General features: G+C 43.5%; 1 protein-coding gene and 1 long non-coding RNA gene across 10 annotated transcripts in view; one reads left to right on the top strand and one right to left on the bottom strand.

The window, feature by feature from the left end:
* Window positions 1-5799: 5799 nt before the first annotated feature.
* Window positions 5800-9019, bottom strand: LOC114840933. The gene is made up of 3 exons (XR_003782932.2): window positions 8716-9019; window positions 7920-8365; window positions 5800-7571 (listed from the first exon to the last, which is right to left on the bottom strand). It is a non-coding gene; the product is annotated as an uncharacterized LOC114840933 (long non-coding RNA).
* The window catches only part of fgfr3 (fibroblast growth factor receptor 3), a 60899-nt gene continuing 46585 nt past the window's right edge, over window positions 7450-21763 (top strand). For all 9 annotated transcript variants that reach the window (XM_029125441.2, XM_029125439.2, XM_029125440.2 and 6 more), the window contains exons 1-2: window positions 7450-7772; window positions 13147-13373. In XM_029125441.2, coding sequence (XP_028981274.1) covers window positions 13244-13373 — 130 coding nt within the window. In that variant the 5' untranslated portion in view covers window positions 7450-7772; window positions 13147-13243. The remainder of the gene's footprint in view (window positions 7773-13146; window positions 13374-21763) is intronic.

Here is a 21763-nt window from a genome sequence, read left to right as displayed (position 1 = left end):
TCGAGAGAGAAAGAGAGAGAGAGACTATTGCACTACGTAGGGAGCCGTTTGGGATTCACCCTTAGGTGTTATTATCCATTGTAGGGTGGGCCAGAATATTCTGTCTTTCACTGCAACAAAGGCTGACTTATGTTCGTTGTTCAATAATGTCTGCTTGACATATTGATTGATTTGTTTGTTTCCTGGGTAACATGAAACCCTTCTGGAGCAGGTTAAACAGACCGTTATCAGAACACCAATCAGACTCCTCCCTAATCCAATAAACCTCCGTCAGTGTCCTAAATGACACCCTGCCCCTATGTAGAGCACTACATTCCACTATGTAGGGAGTAGGGCGTCACGTGCAGTCCAGCATGCCTGCTGAGGGCAGTGGGCCAACACCACCAGGCTCAAACAACACCCTAGTCCCCGCGAAGTGCACTCCTTTTCACCAGGGTGCACACAAATAGGGCACATGGTGCCGTTTGGCGCCGAGCAGTTCCATTTCTGGAGATGCCAATTGGCCGCAGCCCCCTGTTTATCTGCAATATCAGAGCGTCCCTTTCCAAAGATAACACGCTGGTGTTTGATCAAATACAACAGTTTAACCTGCTTTACACAATGGAACCAGATACTTGGGGACAGGAATAAAACCCGGTCTCTTCCTTTGATATCTCTCTCTCATTCTCAAACTATGTTCTTTAATTCAATTTATTTCTAAAGAGGGTTTATTGGCATAAGACAAATTATTAACAAAAAAAAAAAACTAAACAATCAGAAATTACGCACAAAAGGTTTCAAAGGGACAAAGACCATTCAGGTGCCATATTATTTTGTTAATATACCATACTGCCCCAGCTCATCCACAAATGAGGCTACCTGCATTGGACTTCACTTCCCATCTCCCAGCTGTACTAGAGGAACACCTACAGTGCATTAGAATGCTGTTCGTCAACTACAGCCCTGCATCCAACAGCAGAACCCCCCTGAAGCTCAGGGCCCATGTCAGAACCCTGGGACGGGACACCTGCCCCAGCAGCTTGGTCCTGGACATCCTGTCAGGGCGCCCCCAGGTGATGAGTGTAGGCAACAACACATCTGTAACACAGAACCTTTACTAGGGGGACACTCAGGAGGTGTGCTCAGTCTCCTCCTCAGTCTCCTCCTCAGTCCCTTCCTCAGTCCCTTCTTCAGTCTCCTCCTCAGTCTCCTCCTTAGTCCCCTCCTCAGTCTCCTCCTCAGTCCCCTCCTCAGTCCACTCCTCAGTCTCCTCCTCAGTCCCTTCCTTAGTCTCCACCTCAGTCCCCTCATCAGTCTCCTCCTCAGTCCGCTCCTTAGACCTCCTCAGTCTCCTCCTGTACTCGTTGTCTCCCAAGACTCTAAAATCAGGTTTGCTGACAATACCAAAGATGATGAGACAACCTACAGAACAGTGGAGAGGGAACTAGCTGTGTGGCGCCAAGACAACTTCAGTAAAACAAAGGAGCTAATTGTGGATTACAGAAAACTCCCCAATCCACTCATGTTTTGTCGGGGTCCACGTCGCCAACAAACTAACATGTTTAACCACATTCATTTTAGGCCCCTAAAAACATTTGGCCAGAGCCCCACATCCTCAACCAGTCCTACAGCTGCACCCCTGACATCATATTGACAGGACTTTTTGGGATGCAAACTACACCACCCTCGATCACGGTTCATCAGACGCTGGTGTTGACTGCCGAGTTCATCGTCGGGGCCAAGTTCCCTGTCATCCGGGACCTATTTACCAGGCCAGAGGACAGCCCTTAAAAGACCCCCAAGAGCCCCCCCACCCCAGCCACACAACAATCCAGGCCACAGACTGTTTTCTATATGATCTCCTGTCAGACACGTGTGGGGGACCAGTGTCTCGTGTCTGGAACCACCAGAACCATGTACAGCTTCTTCCCCCAGGCCATGAGACCAAAGAAGTGTTATCAAATGACGATGATTGTCAAATGTCTCTTTTTGCGCTATCTACTCTGCACAGTCACAGAAACACACTAGACTCTGCCCCCCACAGTCACACATACATACACTCCACACACACTTGTTCACACCCACGCACACCAACACACACACACCAACACACGCCCACACACACTAATGCACACACACACAAACTCATCACACGTTGCTGCAGCACGCATTTATTACTTATCCGCAACTACTCCATATGTACACAGACCCGAACAACCTGGAACGACCCCTAACAACCCCTGGCCCCAAAGATAAATATTGGTTTTGTTAAGAATGTTGTTTGTGCTCCCTGATCGCCATTTTTGGATGGCAACAACTCACAAATCCTGATGCCGAAAATTGCACAATGCGTTACTTCACCTGACAGGTACAGGAGTTTATCACTGTTGGATTTTATTTCAACAGAGAAAGGGCTACCTTGGCAGGCTGGTTGTGGGGTTTTGTTCATAAACACAAACACAACTCACAGATCCCCAGGACAGCAACACCCAATAATGGGAGAGACAAAAGGAGATCTATTTGACACACTGGAAACAATCAACTCAAAGAAAAGCTATTTGGAATTCTCCCTTGGCCAAGGACCCCTAAATTATGGAAGTCCTTGACAATGTATGGGCTCAGGAAGCATGGCCTTGCTATGGAGAGATGTGGCCACGGACAGATTTGACTCCTGAGAGAAGACTTACTTTGTGTCCGATTCCCACAAAATGAGGTGGAGGCTGAGCTGCACTTTCTAGCCTCCAGCCAAATGGTTGACCATTTCCCTCATATTTCCAAAGACCCATAAAGAATTTGAATCAAACATTGATAAAGTACCTTGCCTCCGAGTGCACAGTGACAGAACACCTGACCAAAAGAAAATCCTTGACTATGTAATGATTCAGTAAGCATGGCCATTCTATGGAGAGAGACAGCCCAAGACAAACCTCACTCTCAAGTTTATAAAATTGTTGGAAATACTACAGTACTTCAGGGTGAATCCTGTGGGTTACAGAAATTCAGTGTGGATCCTGTTAGTTACAGTACATCAGTGTGGATCCTGTTAGTTACAGTACATCAGTGTGGATCCTGTTAGTTACAGTACATCAGTGTGGATCCTGTAGGGTACAGTACATCAGTGTGGATCCTGTAGGGTACAGTACATCAGTGTGGATCCTGTAGGTTACAGTACATCAGTGTGGATCCTGTTAGTTACAGTACATCAGTGTGGATCCTGTAGGGTACAGTACATCAGTGTGGATCCTGTAGGTTACAGTACATCAGTGTGGATCCTGTAGGTTACAGTACATCAGTGTGGATCCTGTTAGTTACAGTACATCAGTGTGGATCCTGTAGGGTACAGTACATCAGTGTGGATCCTGTAGGGTACAGTACATCAGTGTGGATCCTGTTAGTTACAGTACATCAGTGTGGATCCTGTAGGGTACAGTACATCAGTGTGGATCCTGTAGGGTACAGTACATCAGTGTGGATCCTGTAGGGTACAGTACATCAGTGTGGATCCTGTAGGTTACAGTACATCATTGTGGATCCTGTAGGGTACAGTACATCAGTGTGGATCCTGTAGGGTACAGTACATCAGTGTGGATCCTGTAGGGTACAGTACATCAGTGTGGATCCTGTAGGTTACAGTACTTCAGGGTGTTGTTGTTCTCCACTCCTTCACCAGGAGTCCAGCTGGCAGTGTTTGATCCCATCCCCTCACCACCTCCTCCACTCTTCCTGTGTCCTCCTCGTTGGTAGAAAAGTGTCCAGCTGTTCAGTGAGATGACTTGACTCTCCCTGGTTAGCAACTCCGCATCTCCTCCCAAACACATCTTTTATCATAGAGAGTAATAGGTCTGGCTTGGCCTCTCTCTTGCCTCATTCGCTACCCTATCTATCGCCCTGTCTCTCCTCTAACTCCTCCCCTCCTCTCTCCTCTGTCTCCCCCTACCTATTTTTCTCTCGCCTCCCTCTACTACCTTGATCTTTCTCGTTTATCTGTCTACCTCTCTCTCATTTCTCTCAGCTTCTCCTCTCCTTTCTCTCAGTAGTCATTATGCTCCCAGAGGAGAGTAAACAACCCCATCAGCAGAATAGTTGGAACCCCACAGAGAGACAGAAAGCAGACCAAAGCAGCTCTGTCTGACACTGGGTGTGTGTGGGTGTGTGTGTGTGTGTGTGTGTGTGTGTGTTTGTGTGAGAGAGTTTGTGTGACTAAATTTCAGACCAACCCATAGGGCAGTTTAGCGCTGTGTCCCTGTCATAGCGTGGCGTCAATCTTCAAAGCCCAGGGAGAATAATGCCTGGTGTTAATGATTACTTAGTGGCTTTTAGTCCAGGGCTTTTTTGAGACATCGCCAGTCAGTCATTTACTGAGCCGCTAGGGAAACGTGAGCCATGCACACTGAGCACTGCTGATCGCGTTGATATTCAAGAAACAACTTGTATCTTCAAAGAATGAATACAAATATGTATTTAAAAGTATTTTGACCCTGGTCTGTCTGGTCTAGTAAATAGAGAGCGGAAAAAGAGAGGAGAGGGGAGAACTACACAGAGAGAGAAACACACACAACACAAGGAGGACCAGGAAACAGAGAGAGGAAGCAGAAAAATATAGAGGGGGAGAGAGAGGAGAGAAAGGAGGGAGGGAGAGGAGAAAGATGAGAGGAGGGGAAAGAGACAGAAGATATGCAAGAGAGAGAGAGAGGGGGGAGGGAGAGAAGAGAGAGGTGGGAGAGGAAAGGAGAGGAGGAAAGGGAGCAGAGATAGATGGGAGAAGGGGGGAGGGGGGAGGGGGGAGGGGGAAAGATGAGGGAGGGGAGTGACAGGATGGAGAAAGAAAGAGAGGATACTGGAGAGAGGACAAAGAAAGAGAAAGAAGAGTGTCGGGGTGAGGCGAAGGAGAAAGAGTGAGGATAGAGGGGTGAGAGGAGGAATAACGAGAGAGGAGAGAGGAGGAAAACAGAGAGAGGAGAGAGAGGAGGAATAACGAGAGAGGAGAGAGGAGGAAAACAGAGAGAGGAGAGAGAGGAGGAATAACGAGAGAGGAGAGAGAGGAGGAATAACGAGAGAGGAGAGAGGAGGAAAACAGAGAGAGACATTGGCACAAAACTGCACCTAGTCAATTAATACAAAACAATTGTAAACAGAACAATCAAAAGAGCAATAATCAAGACCAAATACAATATACCTCTATTTCAATTTCCATTTAAAGACTTGATTGGCATGGGAAATGTGTTTACATTGCAGAAGCAAATGGAAAATAAGAAAAATTATGCATATATAATAATATGTAAATTACAAATAGCAAAAATGTGAGCGAGAGATTTTCTTCTTCACTAAAATCCAGAGTTTTAGACCTGGAAGAGATGGTTGCAGGCAATCTGTACGGGACATAATCTGCGCTGTCTAACTGTTTGTCTCTCTGACCATTCTCACCCCTCAGTGTGACTCTATTCCCAACACTCCCTTTGACCCCTCCAGTTCAGTCTGACCTCCTCTATGTTCCTCTAATACCATTTTCCACCTCCTGCTGATCCAGGCACTAGTTAGAAGGATCATTAACCTTCAACAGGCCAATTTGGGTTCAATCACATTTCTGTTTCTTTGCTTATCTTCATTAGCACATTGCTCTCTTTCTATACTCCTTGTACTCAGAACTTTAAATTCAAATAATTTATTTAGCCTTTTTTCCCAGGTAACTTGAAGAACACATACATTTACAGTGAGGACCTTGGGAATTGGGGTGGGGGGGGGGGCGGGGGGTTGAATATGCAGATTGGAAGCAGTGGATGGTTAGATGGCTGTTTAAATAAATTAATTACAGTTTAGTGTTACCCATATTACATTTTCACATTCAAACTTTTCTATTCAATTAATGGTGTGTTCATTCGGATTGCTTGTTTGATTCTATATTATTTATGACGCGTTAATGTGGATTGTCACACCAAGGAGTTAAAATGACACCCGACTGACAACCTTGCTGACAAATACAGATGGATAGTCATCATATAGCCAGCCCACCCCAGGCACCTAACCCTACACCTCACTCTGACCCCAGTCAGCCAGTCCCTTACCGAGGGACTCATTTAAAGGTGCTATCTGTAGTTTATGGTACCATAAAATGGCACAGTTAGTGGATTACACGAATTCACACGTTGTTTAAAGCTGCTTCTTCGGCATTTCGTGACTGGTCAATATGCTACAGTAAATCTGTTTTGGAGTACTGATTGGTTTATAGGCTACAATAAATTGAGACTGATCGGTCTATAATAGGTCTATAATTTCAGGTTTAGTCACGTTTACGTTGTAGTAGATGTTGTCGATGGTGTAGTGAAATGCTTGTTTCTGAAATAATGGAGACGTTTAAAGCGTAGCTACTTTAAAACAAGAAACGTAATGGTTGCTTTAAATCTGTTTTAGAGGACTGATTCTTTTAGAGAACACATTTAATCTATTTTGGGTGACTGGTCTCAAGGAAATATTAGTAAATCTGTTTTAGAGGATTGTTCTAGTCAGAGAATACAGTAATCTGTTTTAAAATACAGATCTCTAGACAATATAGTCAAATACAGTTAACTGTCGTGTAAAAGGTGGGAAACAATCACTCACCGGCCTTTAAACACATTGCTGGGGTTGCGTATTTTATTATAGGCTACCAGGTGTCACAGGTCTAAATAGTCCGTGGTTCGAGGGAATGGGGAAAAAACAGCAGTGAACTGGTTTCGAAGTCTTTTATACATGGGTTTGTATCCATGTATGTATTATCAGACATCATATATTAATCTATTCACCTTGTGAGGACAATAACAATTCATCCAAAGTGAATACGATTCTGAAACATGCAACGTTATTTACAGTGGCTGTATTATTTTTTAACCTATTTGGCAATAGGTAGCAATAGTATAGGTAAAGATGGCTAGGCAGCTAATAGGCATGTAAACACGTCATAGAGTAGGCATACCCGCAGTTACAGTAAATATCGGTCTATGTTTATTGAAAAGTTAATAATGTAGTATTAATTTTATATTTCTCAGTTTCCATAAGATCACAGTGGGAAAGACAGACAGTCCAATAAATGACAGTTGAATATTCTACAAGAGATGGTGGGAGGCGCCTTCCTCCTCCCTAACTCTCCCCCAAACATTCCCCACTTGCTACTCTCCTGAATGCCTCGAGCGGGCTGGCAGGCGACACTCGAAGCTTGAAATCTGATCTTTGCTCTTTTTTCCAACTGCCTGCAGCTCGTGGCTCCACATCGCCACCGAGAGAGGATCTCAAAGTGGAGCTGCTTTTCATTCACACGCCAGTAGGATCCGGTACACGGCGCAGCGCTGCGTGGGTCTGGAGTTGTGCTTCACAAGCAACCAATCCGCGCAAGCCTGTATTCTTCAGCCGGGAGTGTCTAGGCGGCGGGCTGCAACTCTACGGAGCAGAGCGGCACGCGCTGATTATTCTTTCCCGGTCCGCGGTCCTAACCGAAGACCAGAGCAAGGACAGGATGAAGTCATCTGGATGATATAGTCACCAACTGTCGTTTTGGTCGGAAACAACAGCAGAACACAGTGCTGGAAAACTAGACCGTTTCGGGGGGTCCACTCTGCCCACTGTAAGAGAGGAGCAGACAGTTTACTTGTTGGGAATTGATTTCACAACTGCAGAGCATAGCGATATCAACACGTTGTGACGGATTAATCTATAGTGTGATTTTGGAAAATTGGGACTGTTTTTTGTAAATTTTCTGGTGAAAATTAACTTTATAAAGGATTTTTGTTAAACGGGATTAAATAAGGATTTACAACCCGAGGGTAAGAATGCTTTTTTAAATTATATATTTGCGTTATTATTATTATCAGCTAACATTGGTAGCAGTATTGTGAAAGCTGTGGTTATTGCAGTTTATGCAGTGTAATCAAGTTGAGTGAATACAGAAGACTGCTGAATGCAAACCGTACTTCCTTGATTCAAGCCTTCCAGAGTTAGAAAAACAGACAGAAAGACAGGTTGGTTAACTAGAAACCAGTTGGACCGTGGCTACCGTCGGCATCTTAATAACACCACTTAAATTCTAATAACACCACTTAAAGAGGGTATGTGAGCGGCATGTGAGAGCTGAGTCGCTGGACGAGCTATCTGCTATCATAGCTCTTCTGTTCCGGATCCCCCTTGGCCTGGACCTCGGACAGGTGTCGCAGAGTGCGGAGCTGTCTGTCTGTGTTCCCCGACGTGGTCGCGTCTGTAGGCGAGTCATATGGACCGTAGTACGGATCTGATACTGCGTAGTACGGGGCTGTAACTCTCGGAGCACCTCAGGGCTCCACGATCTTTAATGCTGTCGGATCAGCCGAGACGTACACTCCCGCTGCAGTTTGTGAAGTGGGCAGGTTGCTACAGACCTGGACTGGGATTACAATAAATACTTATTTATTGGACGCTCCCAGTCGTCCAATAAATAATATGTATTGGAATTTGTTGATAATCAATAACATAGATTATCAACTACATTTATAATAATTTTGAATAGTTATTCAACAATATTTTTGTTATAATTATGTCTAAGTATTCAGTTAATTACAGCTGTGCAGTCTACATTTAAAAATAGCATCTATAAACTTAATTGCAACCGCCATTCTCTCGTGAATGACGCACGAGGCAAAACGGTAGGCTAATTATGCGACAACTTTCCGTTTCGGGGAATAGCCTGTATCCACCACGCCATATGTCTACAGTAATTCGGAATCCTCATCATACCATAACTCTACCGCCATGCAGCTCCATCGGTGTACGTCTGACGTACGTATAATATGAGGCTGTCTGTGGGTGAATGAGTGGCGATGTAAACCCCGGGTACACAGAGCTCGGCTTAACGTCAGATCGCCCTCCTCGGTTGGAAACGGTCGGAAAGCGGTAGAGCCGTAGTAGCCAAACACCTGGGACATTTAGATTACTAATTACACAACCCAATAAACATGCAATATGAGGTATTTTGCAATTAATTAAACTGTAGCAAAGTCATTCAATTTGTCATGTCGCGAGTCATAGAGAGGCTACGTGTGTAATTAGCTATGCTTTTGATGATGCAATACTTCTGTTTGCCTAAGGTTGACACCTAAAGAAAGAAATCAAAGGGAGAAAAGCACCATAATCGCGGTAAAAGCTTCATGTGTATCTTGGGAGGGCGTTGCCAGTACAATGAGAATCGAATCTTTGTTTGATTACTTTTTTGTTATTGTGTTATTTGACAGCATAAATTAATGAACTATGGTTATTAAATGTTTGCTGAACTTTTCTCTGCACAAACCAGATACAATGACGGAAAAATTACTAATGCTTGTTGTAGAAAAGAAACAGATTACAGTTGTCAGATTCTCTCCATTAATAGAAAGGTAATTGGAGCCTATATCTTGGTAAAAAAGAATACATTTTACCATGCCAGTCACCATAAAAGTGTTGTTTTGGAACCAGTCTGCATTTCCTTGCATTTTCTTAAATTAGACTTACAGATAGTGCCAACCTAGACTACTTATATGTAGGTGTTTTTGACAATATTGCCACAGATAGGAAATCAGAGCGGGAGAGGTCCACAATAGGGAGTTGTGTGTGACTATGGGAGAGTGCGTTTCGAGTATGCGTGTTATCTCTGTTTACACTGCTCCGCACAAGGCCTTTCTGATTTGTGAAAACATTTGCGGCCGACTTCTTAGCGTCGGGCTTCACTGAAATGAGCGGCCAGAGAGAGCAGTTGGCTAACGCTGTCCAAAAAGAGCAGTTTGTTGAGTTGATGTGTTTCTGACCAACTATCTGTAGGCGCTCCTCAGTTTCCTTTCTTGTTGAACATCTGAAATATACATGCTCTTAAAAACAAAGGTCAACATTAAAAAGCGTTGTTATTAGGGGAAAGTGTTCGTTATGGGACCCCAAATGCAATATAGAACCCTTCAAGAACTTTTACGTTTTTTATAGTGTAGGGCTGAGTTCTAAGGGAAACTCAGAGGATGAAAGCATTCTAACACTCACAACCAGCTGGACGCCCTAACAGACTTTCTGATTGGTTAGCTGGGGCTTTCTCTCTCTTTCTCTCTGTTTATGCTAGCTCTCTTTTTCTCTCTCTCTCACGCTGTCTCTTTACATACCTCTATTCTCACACCCTCTGCTTTCTCTACCTATATTTTTAATCCTCTTCCCTAAATGACAAAGTGATCCAGCAGCTCTATTGATATTGCAGAAAATGTTGGTTCATCTGTCCTGTACTGGGTTAACAGTCTGAAGAACTGTTGGTTCATCTAGTCTGTACTGGTTCAATAGTGTGAAGACTTGTTGGTTCATCTAGTCTGTACTGGTTCAATACTGTGAAGACTAGTTGGTTCATCTAGTCTGTACTGGTTCAACACTGTGAAGACTTGTTGGTTCATCTAGTCTGTACTGGTTCAACAGTGTGAAGGTGTGACCATTCATCATGTGGCTAACAGACTGTTGTTGATTGAAGAAAACATGACAGGAATGTGAACAATTTATTTTGCTTTATTTAGTTTAAAACACACCCTTCAGATATTAGTTTTGAATGATTAATGATTCATGATCTTATTAATTATTAATGATTAAATATTATCTGTAAATTTAGTTTAGTAATATATGGTTTGTTTAAATGTCTTGAAATTGTATCGTGAGTTGACAGCTACTGTATATTCAAAATATATTTTAAATCAATGAAAAGTAAGTACAGAAGAAGCTACATGGCCAGTATCCCACTAAGGGCTGTTTTTAGGTACGACTCAACATGTATGTCATTATAGCAGTGGTATATTGGACTTGTATTACAAATCCATTAGTTGTCTTATTTCTATTGTAAACCGTCTGTTACAGTCTGACAAAGCACAGCTTTTAGCCAATCAGCATACAGGACCCAAACCAGCTAGTGTACAACATCTCTCTCTCTTTCTCTGTTTTTGTGTCTAGCTTGGTCTCTCTGTCTCTTCCTCACTCCTCCCCTTTCTTTCTATCTCTCCCTCTCTCCACTCCTCTATCCTGTCTCTCCCTCTTTCTCCTCGTCTCTTTCTGTCTCTGCCGTGGTTATGTGCCCGCGCTCTGCCACTCTCTCTTTTCTCTTTTGTGCTCCCCTCTCATTCATTGAATAACTTACTCCTTTTCTACCTGCCAACCACAACAAATGTTCCCCTTCTATTGGAGAGCTACTGTATATAATCAGCAGCTACTGTAGCTGGGGAATGAGGTATGGAGGGAGGGGCGGAAGGAGTGAGCGAAGGAGGGAGAGAGGGAGGGATGGAAAGAGGGAGGGACTGAAGGAGGGAGCGAGGGAGGGAGAGAGGGAGGGAGGGAGAGAAAGACAGGAGGGAGAGAAAGATGGATATTACCGCCTTAACTGGTAATAAGTGTACAGTGAATGTGAAGTGGTCTTAGGTGCATGTGCTGTAAACACTGTACATCTTCAGTTTATATAGTGTGAACATGAAGTGGTTTTAAGTGCATGTAGTGTGACCATAAAGAGGACTCAGGTATATGTTCTGTGGGGCTGTAACATGGTATGTATTCGTATGTTACGTGGGCCTCTTTACTGTTCACACGTGAATCTGAAATGAATACATATTTTAAAAGAATTTTAAAAAATAGCTATCTTCACTGTGTTAAATGCCTCTTGCATGAATTGATCTGATTGAGCGAAGATACAACACAACACAATTTACTAATCTCCTCACTGAAATCCAGCAAGAGTGATGGGTGTGTAAATAGCCATGGATATGTCCCCGTACTCTGTGGTTGAGAATACCGGGTTTCAGCACCTTTTTAATATCCTTGAACCTGGTTATGAATGTCCCTCTCGTACCTATTTCAGCCAACAGGTACCCACACCATCTGAGCAAGCCAGAGCACAAAATGACAATGGATTGGACAATAACTGCCACACAGGGTTGCGTTTTTGTATTAAGTAATAATATTTGTTTTCATTAAAATATATATAACGTTTTTGTATTTTTTTAATGTACTGTACATTGAACATAAAGAGCATGTACAGTACCAGTCAAAAGTTTGGAAACACCTAGTCATTCAAGGGAATTTCTGTTCATTTGTGGAATTCCTTCCAAATCTGTCCTTTGGTCCAAATGTTAGTTTTTTTGGCCCCAACTGCTGTGTTTTGGTGAGGTGCAGAGTGAGGGTTCTCCATATGTGTGGATAATCTTGATGCGTGGTTCCCACTGTGAAGCATGGAGGAGGATGTGTGATGATGTGGCGGTGCATTTTTGGTAACACACTGTCTCTTACTACCATAGCATTCTGCAGTGATACATCATGCCACCTGGTTTGCGCTTAGTAGAACTATAAATTGTTTTGCAGCAGGACAGTGGTCCAAAATACACCTCCATGCTGTGTAAGGGCTATTTGACCATGATTAAGAGTGGTGGTGCTGCGATATTGCAACACAATCACCTGGCATAAACCCAGTTGAGATGCTTTGGTGTGAGGTGTACTGTCAGGTAAAAGAAAAGCAGCCAACAAGTGCTCTGCATATTTGGACACTTCAAAACTGTTGGCATTCCAGGTGACTACCTCACGCAGCTGGTTGAGAGAATGCCAAGAGTGTTTGAAGCTGTCATCGACGCAAAGAGTGGCTGCTTTGAACAATCTAAGATATAAATGCATTTTAATTTGTATATGATACTTTTTTTGGTTACTACATGAATTCTCATCTTCGCTATTATTCAACAATGTGGAAAATTGTAGAAATAAAGAAGTACTCTTCAGTGAGTAGGTGTCTACATTTTTGAGTGGTTCTGTATGTACCTCAGTGATCGGTCCTAGATGGTTTTACAGTGAAAATAACAGGCTATCACACTGCATTTGAAATGTGGTCGGTGGCAGAACAGTGGTTGTTTACGTTAGGAGTGTTTCTAGTTAACCCCACGTCTCTCTACAGGAGTGATGTGGCGACAGTCTTGATTGTGGAAGAGTCGGGGGTTAGGGTTCACAGTTCAGGGCTGGGGCTACGCAAGGCTCTACAGTGGCTGCTACTTATTCTTCAACCTCGTTCTCTTTGTATTACACCACTTTGTGAAGCATATTCTCTATGTAGTAACTGGCTGTCTGAAAATCTCCCTGAGTGACTGGCTAATTTACAAACTGGCCGACCGACTCGTTGACTGACTGCGTTTTGTGACTCTGTTTCAGGCCCTTGAGCGTTGCATCTGGGATTTATTTCTATGGTGACGGAGGCAGTGGTTCTGTCGGATACCCATGATGCACCGGTACGATTCCTGAGTCGGCGATGGGCCCACTAGCTCCACCCAGCCTTGCGGAGATGAGAGGAATGGTTGCCCTGTGGTTTCCCGTTTGCCTCTCCCTCCTCATCCCTCTCCCCGTTTCCACTGCCAGGATACCCACCGCCCTGCCCACAGGTAAATACACAGCTCCTAATCGCTCCCTACTTTTCTCTCCCTCCCATCTTCTCTCTCTCTTTTCTGTCTCTCCTTATACTCCCAGGAAGACAATTTCATGTTTTCACATGAACTTTTACTGAGGAAATTTAAAAAGACAACGCCACATAAATATACATAAAAGTTAATGCCGGTTTATGTACTAGGCTTGTGCGTGTGTGTTTAGTTGGCTGTGTTAGCTCCCAGCAGAGATCTGTTCCCCTGGTTTATAAACCCACTAACAGCAGATCAGTCCAAAGTAAACGTTTCTGTGTTTGGTTTAATCTCTTCTCGTTGCGCAAAGAAACAACAGACTAAAGTAATCTGTTCTGAGGCAACAAAACACACACACCCCACACCCAGGCACACACTCCAACAGTCAGTCACACTCACACCCAGACACACATTCCCACAGCCAGACACACACACACAGACACACACTCCCACTGCCTGTCACACACCCAGAATCACACACACACACACACAACAACCAGACACACACAAACATCCTCACACTTCCACAGCCAAACACACGCGCATCCAGACACACTCACAAACACACTAATCTGGTCTGAGGCAACAGCCAAGACGCTCTGAGTTATTTAACTTGAACCTTTCACACACTACACTGCATTAATACACACGCGCATTGCTACACACACTAGGGATTCCACACACACACATGCTTTCTGTCGCTAATGTCAAAGAGATGGATTTTGGTGCTATCGGGACAGAGTCCAGCTCTCTTAGATTGACTCTTATATATAGACCGTTTTTTTTGTCGCTTTGATACTATAATCAATAATATTTAGGTTTTTTTTCTAAATTCTTAGTACAGCACTCCAAACTGATCACACGTGTAACCCATTCCCGTCTTGCTTTCAAAACAACAGATTTTTCATTCATTTGGTTTCTAAACCATTCAGCTCAAGATCAGTGATCGCTGTCTTTGGTGAAATATAATGAGAACATTGTTTAATTCATCAGAACATAACAATGCAATTCTCTCAGTTCAGTCATTTTAACAACCAGATGGTCCAAGACCAAACAATTTAAGACATGTTTCATGATCGTTGGTCGTTGAAGTGCTAAAGATAATCTACTACTATTTATTATAGTTAATTAAAGTTATTTATAGTTAATTTCTTGGCCATAGTCAAAAGTGTGATCAATGAAGACATCTACAATGACTGATGCAAAAAACTGATATTGCAACATAATTTTATCTAATAAATTGTACCTAATACTATAAAATGGATGCTGGAACCTAACATGATCAAACACAATCTCATTGAGGAACTCACTCAATGAGATTGAAGCCTGCACTCTGTACATCTCAATCTGCACGTGGCAAGCAAAACAATGTAAAATATATACAGTATATTCACCAAATGATTGAGGTATCAATAAGGAACAATGACTATAGTGATAGTCAAAGGTATTTTAACACTAGAGACAACAAAATCCTATCAAAAGTTATGCATGTATTTACATAAACACCATGTATTTCAGTGTGAAGCATGTCTTCCAAGCATGTTTAATGCGCTTTTGTGAATTTTGAAAAAAGGCCTTTTTTGATGATCTGTTATGTTTTTTGTATTAAGATATGTGGGAAATTCCCATGCTTGAGTGAATGGGACCAAACTGACAAAGAAAACTGCATGTATGTATGTGTGTGTGGTGTCTAGTGTAATGTAGTGTGTGTGTTTTCTGTGCAACAAATCCCATTATAATGCTGTTTGTATCAGGCTGCTGGCATCATTGACTGAATAATGGATGACAGTCAGAATAGTCTGTCTGTTCTTCTCTTCCCATTCACGCCACCTGTTCTCTCTCTCTCTCTCTCTCTCTTCACATCCCTTTAACTCTCTTCCACTCTTTCTCTCCTAGCTCCCTCTCTCGTGCACTCTCCTATTAATCTCTGTTCTTCCTTTCTCACCCGTTCCTGGGGTTGAATTGAACACCTCGCTTGTCATGTCTTATACAAATAGCCATATATTGAGAGTCATGTGTGGGTCACATTAACATAAACACTCATACCTGGGTCGGTAATACATAGACACTCATACCTGGGTCGGTAATACATAGACACTCATACCTGGGTCGGTAATACATAGACACTCATACCTGGGTTGGTAATACATAGACACTCATACCTGGGTGGGTAATACATAGACACTCATACCTGGGTCGGTAATACATAGACACTCATACCTGGGTCGGTAATACATAGACACTCATACCTGGGTCGGTAATACATAGACACTCATACCTGGGTCGGTAATACATTGATGCTCATACCTGGGTCGGTAATACATAGACACTCTTACCTGGGTGGGTAATACATAGACACTCATACCTGGGTCGGTAATACATAGACGCTCATACCTGGGTCGGTAATACATTGATGCTCATACCTGGGTCGGTAATACATTGATGCTCATACCTGGATTGTTTTCACGCCATTGGATGATCCAAAGTTTTGCTTGTAAATGGTTTTGTCTCACTTGTTTCCTCTCACTGTTGTTATTTATTAGGTCTTTCTTTTTCCCCAATTTATTTTGTTAATGTGAACATGTTGAAATGTTTCCCATGCCAATAACGCCCTTTAAATTGAAATGTAAATATGATCGAGGGAGAGAGGTAGAGAAATACAGATAGGGAGAGGGTGAGACTGTGCTGACTAAAAATCTGACAGGTGTGTTGATGGACGGATGGTTTTTAATTACACTTCTTTTCCCCTTGAGGAAATTGTTGAGCTAGTTACAGATAAGAAACATGAAGAGGAACAAAGAAGCTCCTTGTATCAGGAGTGGGGGGCAGAGAGGGGAAGGAGGAGAGAGGGAAAGAGCGAGAGGAGAGTGACAAAGAATGGGGGGTAGTTAAGGTTTGACTCTTCTCTTCAGGCTGTCGGACTGAACCAAGCCAGCACAGGAACACCACTAAATATTTGCTCACTGTGTGACTGCAGACAGAGTTTGCATGTCTTCATTCCATTGCCCTTGGTCACAATTCAATGTGTCTTTATTGGCATGGGAAACACTTATTTACACTGACAAAGCAAGTGTACAATATGAAACATTTAATTTAAATGATTCTGATTTTAAAGTTAAATTAACCATCAGATATTCCAAGTAAATTTCTAATGTTATATTAATAGCTATGTACCGTGCTGTAACAGTCTGCAAAGTATGAATGATCAGGTATTTTGTCACTATGTACCCTTGGTTTACAGTAAGTATTTATGTATTTGACATTTTGCAAGATTAAATATTTTGAGGCAATTACTTTACCCTTATTTCACCTTACTGAGATTCACTGTCAGATGAAATAATCTGTACAGAAGATCTAGGAGCTCCTGTGGGCGTCTTGTTTTAAAATAGAAACACTAAATCATCTTCAAACAGTCGACATTTAATATCTGAGTCCAGTAAGGACTCTTTGCTCTCTTTCTCTCACTCCAACATGTGACTTTTATTGAAGTCAGACAGACATGTTATTAACCAGATCGACAACATACATGTTTCCATTGAGATTTAGGAGAACAAAAACAATCCAATCAAATTTCTTATGGAGTTGCAAAGCTTACTTAAAGCAGCATTCCACAAGTAAAGTTGGCATCAATTAATCCAGTTTGGTATCAATTAATTCATAAACTTCTTTGACAAAAAGATCATGATAGGATCTCCTATTCCTCTGAAACATTCTGCATCTGTTCTCGTGCTTCTTGGTCTTGCCTTCAACACAATTGATCACTACATTATTTTAAGGAGATTTGAAACCCATATCGGTCAACACCATGTTTGCCTGGTTTAGGTCTTTTGTGTCAGAAATGTATAATTTCCTATATGTGGATGATCTGTCCTATGAGCTTTGGTGTTCCTCAAGGTTCTGTTTTGGGACCTTTTGTTTTCACTATATATGCTGTCTCTTGGTGATGTCATCAAGGAATGTCATTTTTTATTGTTATCTCGATGACACACAGTGGTATGTTTCCATAAAACATGGTGGAGGTAGGACTTGTTCCATTGGGGTGGAATGATCTGCTGATTCATGTGACAGACTCAGTCTCAACCTATAGGTTTTACTGAACACTCATCTCTTCAGGAGGATCTATGGTTAAGGCAAGTCTTCCCCAAGGGGTGTGAAAGTGAACAGCAAAGCACTGATTGATGAACCATCCTTACTGTCTTCTCCTGGTGACCTCCCGAGCTCTCCGCTGAGATATCCTCTCACCAATGCTAAAATGTAGTCGGAGTCACTACTTACTTCCTCTTTTCGCCCCACTTCAAACAACCCGGGTTCAACCAGGTTCACAATAGTGAACAATACCGGCGGACCAGAACATTCCAAAATACTCACGTCATCCAGCCTGCTTCATCCGGCCATGTCATCTAGACTCCTTCATCTATCCTATCTCATCCATCCCTGTCATCCAGCTTGCTTTATCCAGCCTGCTTCATCCGGCCGTGTTACCTAGACTGCTTCATCCATCCTACTTCATCCGGCCCTCTCATCCAGCCTGCTTCATCCATCCTACTTCGTCCGGCCCTGTCATCCAGCCTGCTTCATCTGGCCATGTCATATAGACTGCTTTATCCATCCTACTTCATCCGACCCTGTCATCCAGCTTGCGTAATACATCCTACTTCATCCAGCCCTGTCGCCCAGCCTGCTTTGACTTGTGAAGCCTGGTCAGCTTGTGAACAAAACCATCAGTGGTCTCCAGTTGGGTTGCTGGTCATCGTCATCCGCTCTCCTCATCCACATCTGCTCCCTCTTTCTCTCCGTTTCGTACTTTCTCTGTTCCGACGCCAGCCATGTGTCGCTCCACCCAGCGCGTGCCGAGCCTCTCAGCCCCCATACGTGCTTCTGTTACATGTTGACAATCAGAGGTGCTTGTGTGTGTGTTTTGTGTGTGTTTGTTTTGTGCCTGTGTGTGATATCTAATATTAAACCCAAACTCAGCCTTCCTCTCTGTCCTACTCTTGTCCATCCAGGCTTTACTTCAGGACAGCTACATTCCTAAAGCTGCTAGCGCCTGTCTGTGCTGGAAGCAGCTTGGCTGTCACGCCGCTGGAAAACTTCCCTTGTCAATGGCGTTCTATTGGTGTGTCAACACTAACAGAACTGAGCGGGCTGCAGCAGAACCCCCGTGTGGTGGACTTCTAGGGCGATGCGCCCCGCGTCCTAGACGCCCCAGGACAACTGTCTCCAGTTGTTCTTCCGAACAGAGGCTGCTCTCTCTGGGTTCGGCTGGAGGAGGCACAGGGGGAGAGAGGGAGGGAGGAAGGGAGGAGGACAAGTTAGCGTACAGGAGGAAGAGAGGGCAGAGAGAGGTGTAGGGGTGGGAGCCTCACACAGTCAAACATATTGAACTAAACAGTGTACTAAGCATGGTCGCGAATGGTTTAGCTGAGTGGAGCTGAGAGGTTATCAACCCACTCCCCTGCGTGTACACTAGGTCAGGAATAGGACCGGTCAGACCTGCTGGTATGCAGGGGTCAGCACTGGTCATCAGGGGTCACAGAGACCAGCGAAGGGCTGGGGTCCAGAGTCCTACACAGGTCATCAGTCTGTCAGATAGCAGGGGGTCTGTGGAGTCAAACCCCATAGTCGGAGTGGATGAGAAAGGGTAAAGTTCAGTGTTTCACTCAGTCGCTGACCCCTGACCCCTAACCTCGTGTCTACATATTCTATCAGAGAGGGGGTCCATCAGGTGATATTTCCATCCTGGTCATCGTCTAATGTCAGATATCACTTCTATTCCGCCCAATCTGGTCTGTCTCGTATTTCAAAGGGTACTGCGATAGCCAAAAGTACTTCTGCCACAACGTGACGCTGTAAAAAGAGAAATGCAAATGTCTGCCTAAAAAAACTGCTTGTATTAATCTAAAATGGAACAGTGAACAGTTGAGGATGTCTTCGTAAGGAAGTCAGACGTAACTGAACGGTGAATGTAACTGAACATTTGTGTGCACCGCGGGGCAGATCATTGATAATAGGGAATGAATGCTAGCACACATTTCTGCAATATTAGGTTGCTTGCAAGCTGAGCCAGTCAATACAACCAGGCTGCTAACCAACTAGCTACATAGTTAGCGCTGCACATACACACACACACACACACACACACATATACCGTCACACACAGCGGGCAGCAGCGTAGTCCAACCCTCAGACTAACACTAGTCTCTGAATTGAAACTAGGCCAGTCTGTCTTTGGAATCACAATTATCATGGACTCAACACAGCCTCATTCTAAAGGTGGGGGGGGTCTCTGAAAAGAGTCGATCGGTCTCTGCCAAGACACTCTGGAGGAACAGGAGCTTCAGATGCTTGTTAGCAGCCGAGCAGAAGAACGGCAGAGGGGAGAGGGAGGGGAGGAGAAGGAGGGGAGGCGTGAGGTTTGGAAGCAGTGTCTATCTTTAACGTTGTTTCAGGGGGCTTTTGATCGAGCACGTCTCAACTCAGCCAAGAAAAGAGGCAACAAGCTGGGGACCCCTTTTTTCTCAGTGTCCCTTGATCCTTTTACTGCACTCCTCTGAGCAGAGTGATGGTTCTGGCAGTGTGGGGTTGTCAGGACAGCTCAGATTAGGGACATTGTCCAGAGCTGTTTACATCCGGCCCCACCATATTAAAGACAGATTAGCTGCCGCGGCGGGCCCAGAGAAAGAACCAGAGAGAGAAAGAGAGAGAGAGAAAGGGAGAGACTTTTTTATCAAGAACAACAGGGTTTACAATCAGCATAGCCGTGAAATGAAGAAAGAGAAATGTGTTATTTTACGGTGTGTAAAAGGGGGGGAGGGGTGGGACTCGTCAGATCCTGTTTGAAGGTCGTGTGACACAGCCATGTTGGGGGGGTTGAGGTTACCCAGCGTTGGCAGTGGGGCAATTTTCAGGGAGCAAAGAGCCAAACAGGAGCAACACAAACCTCTGGCTTCCGAACAGGGTTTACTGAGCATGAATCTGGAGAAAGGATGGATGGCATAGTAGGATGTAGTAAAGTGGAGTTAAGGGCGGAGTATAATGGTATTAGAGTGGAGTAAAGTGGAGTAAGGGTGTAGTATTGTAATGTTGGGGGGTTTAGTGGTATCAGGGTGTAGCATAGTGGTTTTAGGGTGTAGTATGGTGTAGCATGGTGTAGTGTAGTGGTTTTAGTGTGTAGTATAGTGGTGTTTGGGTGTAGTATAGTGGTTTTAGGGTGTAGTATGGTGTAGTATACTGGTTTTAGTGTGTAGTATAGTGGTGTTTGGGTGTAGTATAGTGGTTTTAGGGTGTAGTATAGTAGTGTATGGTGGTATTAGGGTGAAGTGTAGTGATATTAGGGAATAGTAAAGTGGTGTTAGGGTGTTGTATAGTGGTATTTGGATGGAGCTTTGTGAATTCAAAGTGTAGTATAGTGGATTTAAGGGGCAGAATAGTAACGTTAGGGTGGAGTATAGTGAGGTTAGGGTGGAGTATGGTGAGGTTAGGGTGGAGTATAGTGAGGTTAGGGTGGAGTATAGTGAGGTTAGGGTGGAGTATAGTGAGGTTAGGGTGGAGTATAGGGGTATAAGGGTGTAGTATGGAGGTGTCTTTGGCCGACACAAACACAGGAGAGGACACGTTTGCATTACAATAGCCTTCAGGGACGTGTGACATATTCATATTTGCTTTCTAGTGTTGTAAAAGATGTATATATCCAAAATGCACAATTTATATGTAAGGGTTTGTAAATAGAGTTTTCCTCCTGTAGTCGCAAGAGGTGGGACCTTATGTCTGTTGATCAATATTAATGAACACAGTTAGAAACAGGCTTTGTGAAGTTTGTCAAGGTAAAATTTTGTCCAAATGTTTTTACGTGACCTAAACCTTTATAAACAGAAACCTATCTTATTGCAATGTTTATTTGTTGTTATTAGTTTGCAACCAACAACATTGTGAAATAGAAACTTGATTTGGGCCCATAAATATAATTGATGGCTGAAAAAAATTACGCACTAATCAAGGTGTCACGCTGCTCATTCTACAATCCACGCCGTTCTCTTGCATTAGGTTAAAAGTCTAACCACCACAAACGTGTTGAAGTTTTAAGCTGCATTAAATAGAGAATAGGCCTTTCAGGGTGTTGCCCTAATAGTCACATGCTGCTCTGCGCTGTGGTACACTGACAGACACAGACAGAGCAAATGCAATAAATCATCATTTTTGACATTGTACTGCTGTCCCCATTGACCTCGTCTGTCAACAGTCGTCCCTAGAAAACAGCATCCTCCATTCAGCCCAAACCTCATTTTATTGGCAACTTATCCATTCATTATTGTATGTAGACTTACATAACGTACTCTTTTTACTGTTGAGATACACACAGGTCCCACTGCTGTACACAC

The sequence above is a fragment of the Esox lucius genome, chromosome 15, assembly GCF_011004845.1.
Source record: "Esox lucius isolate fEsoLuc1 chromosome 15, fEsoLuc1.pri, whole genome shotgun sequence".
Taxonomy (NCBI): domain Eukaryota; kingdom Metazoa; phylum Chordata; class Actinopteri; order Esociformes; family Esocidae; genus Esox; species Esox lucius.
This window is presented reverse-complemented; position numbering and strand designations above follow the sequence as displayed.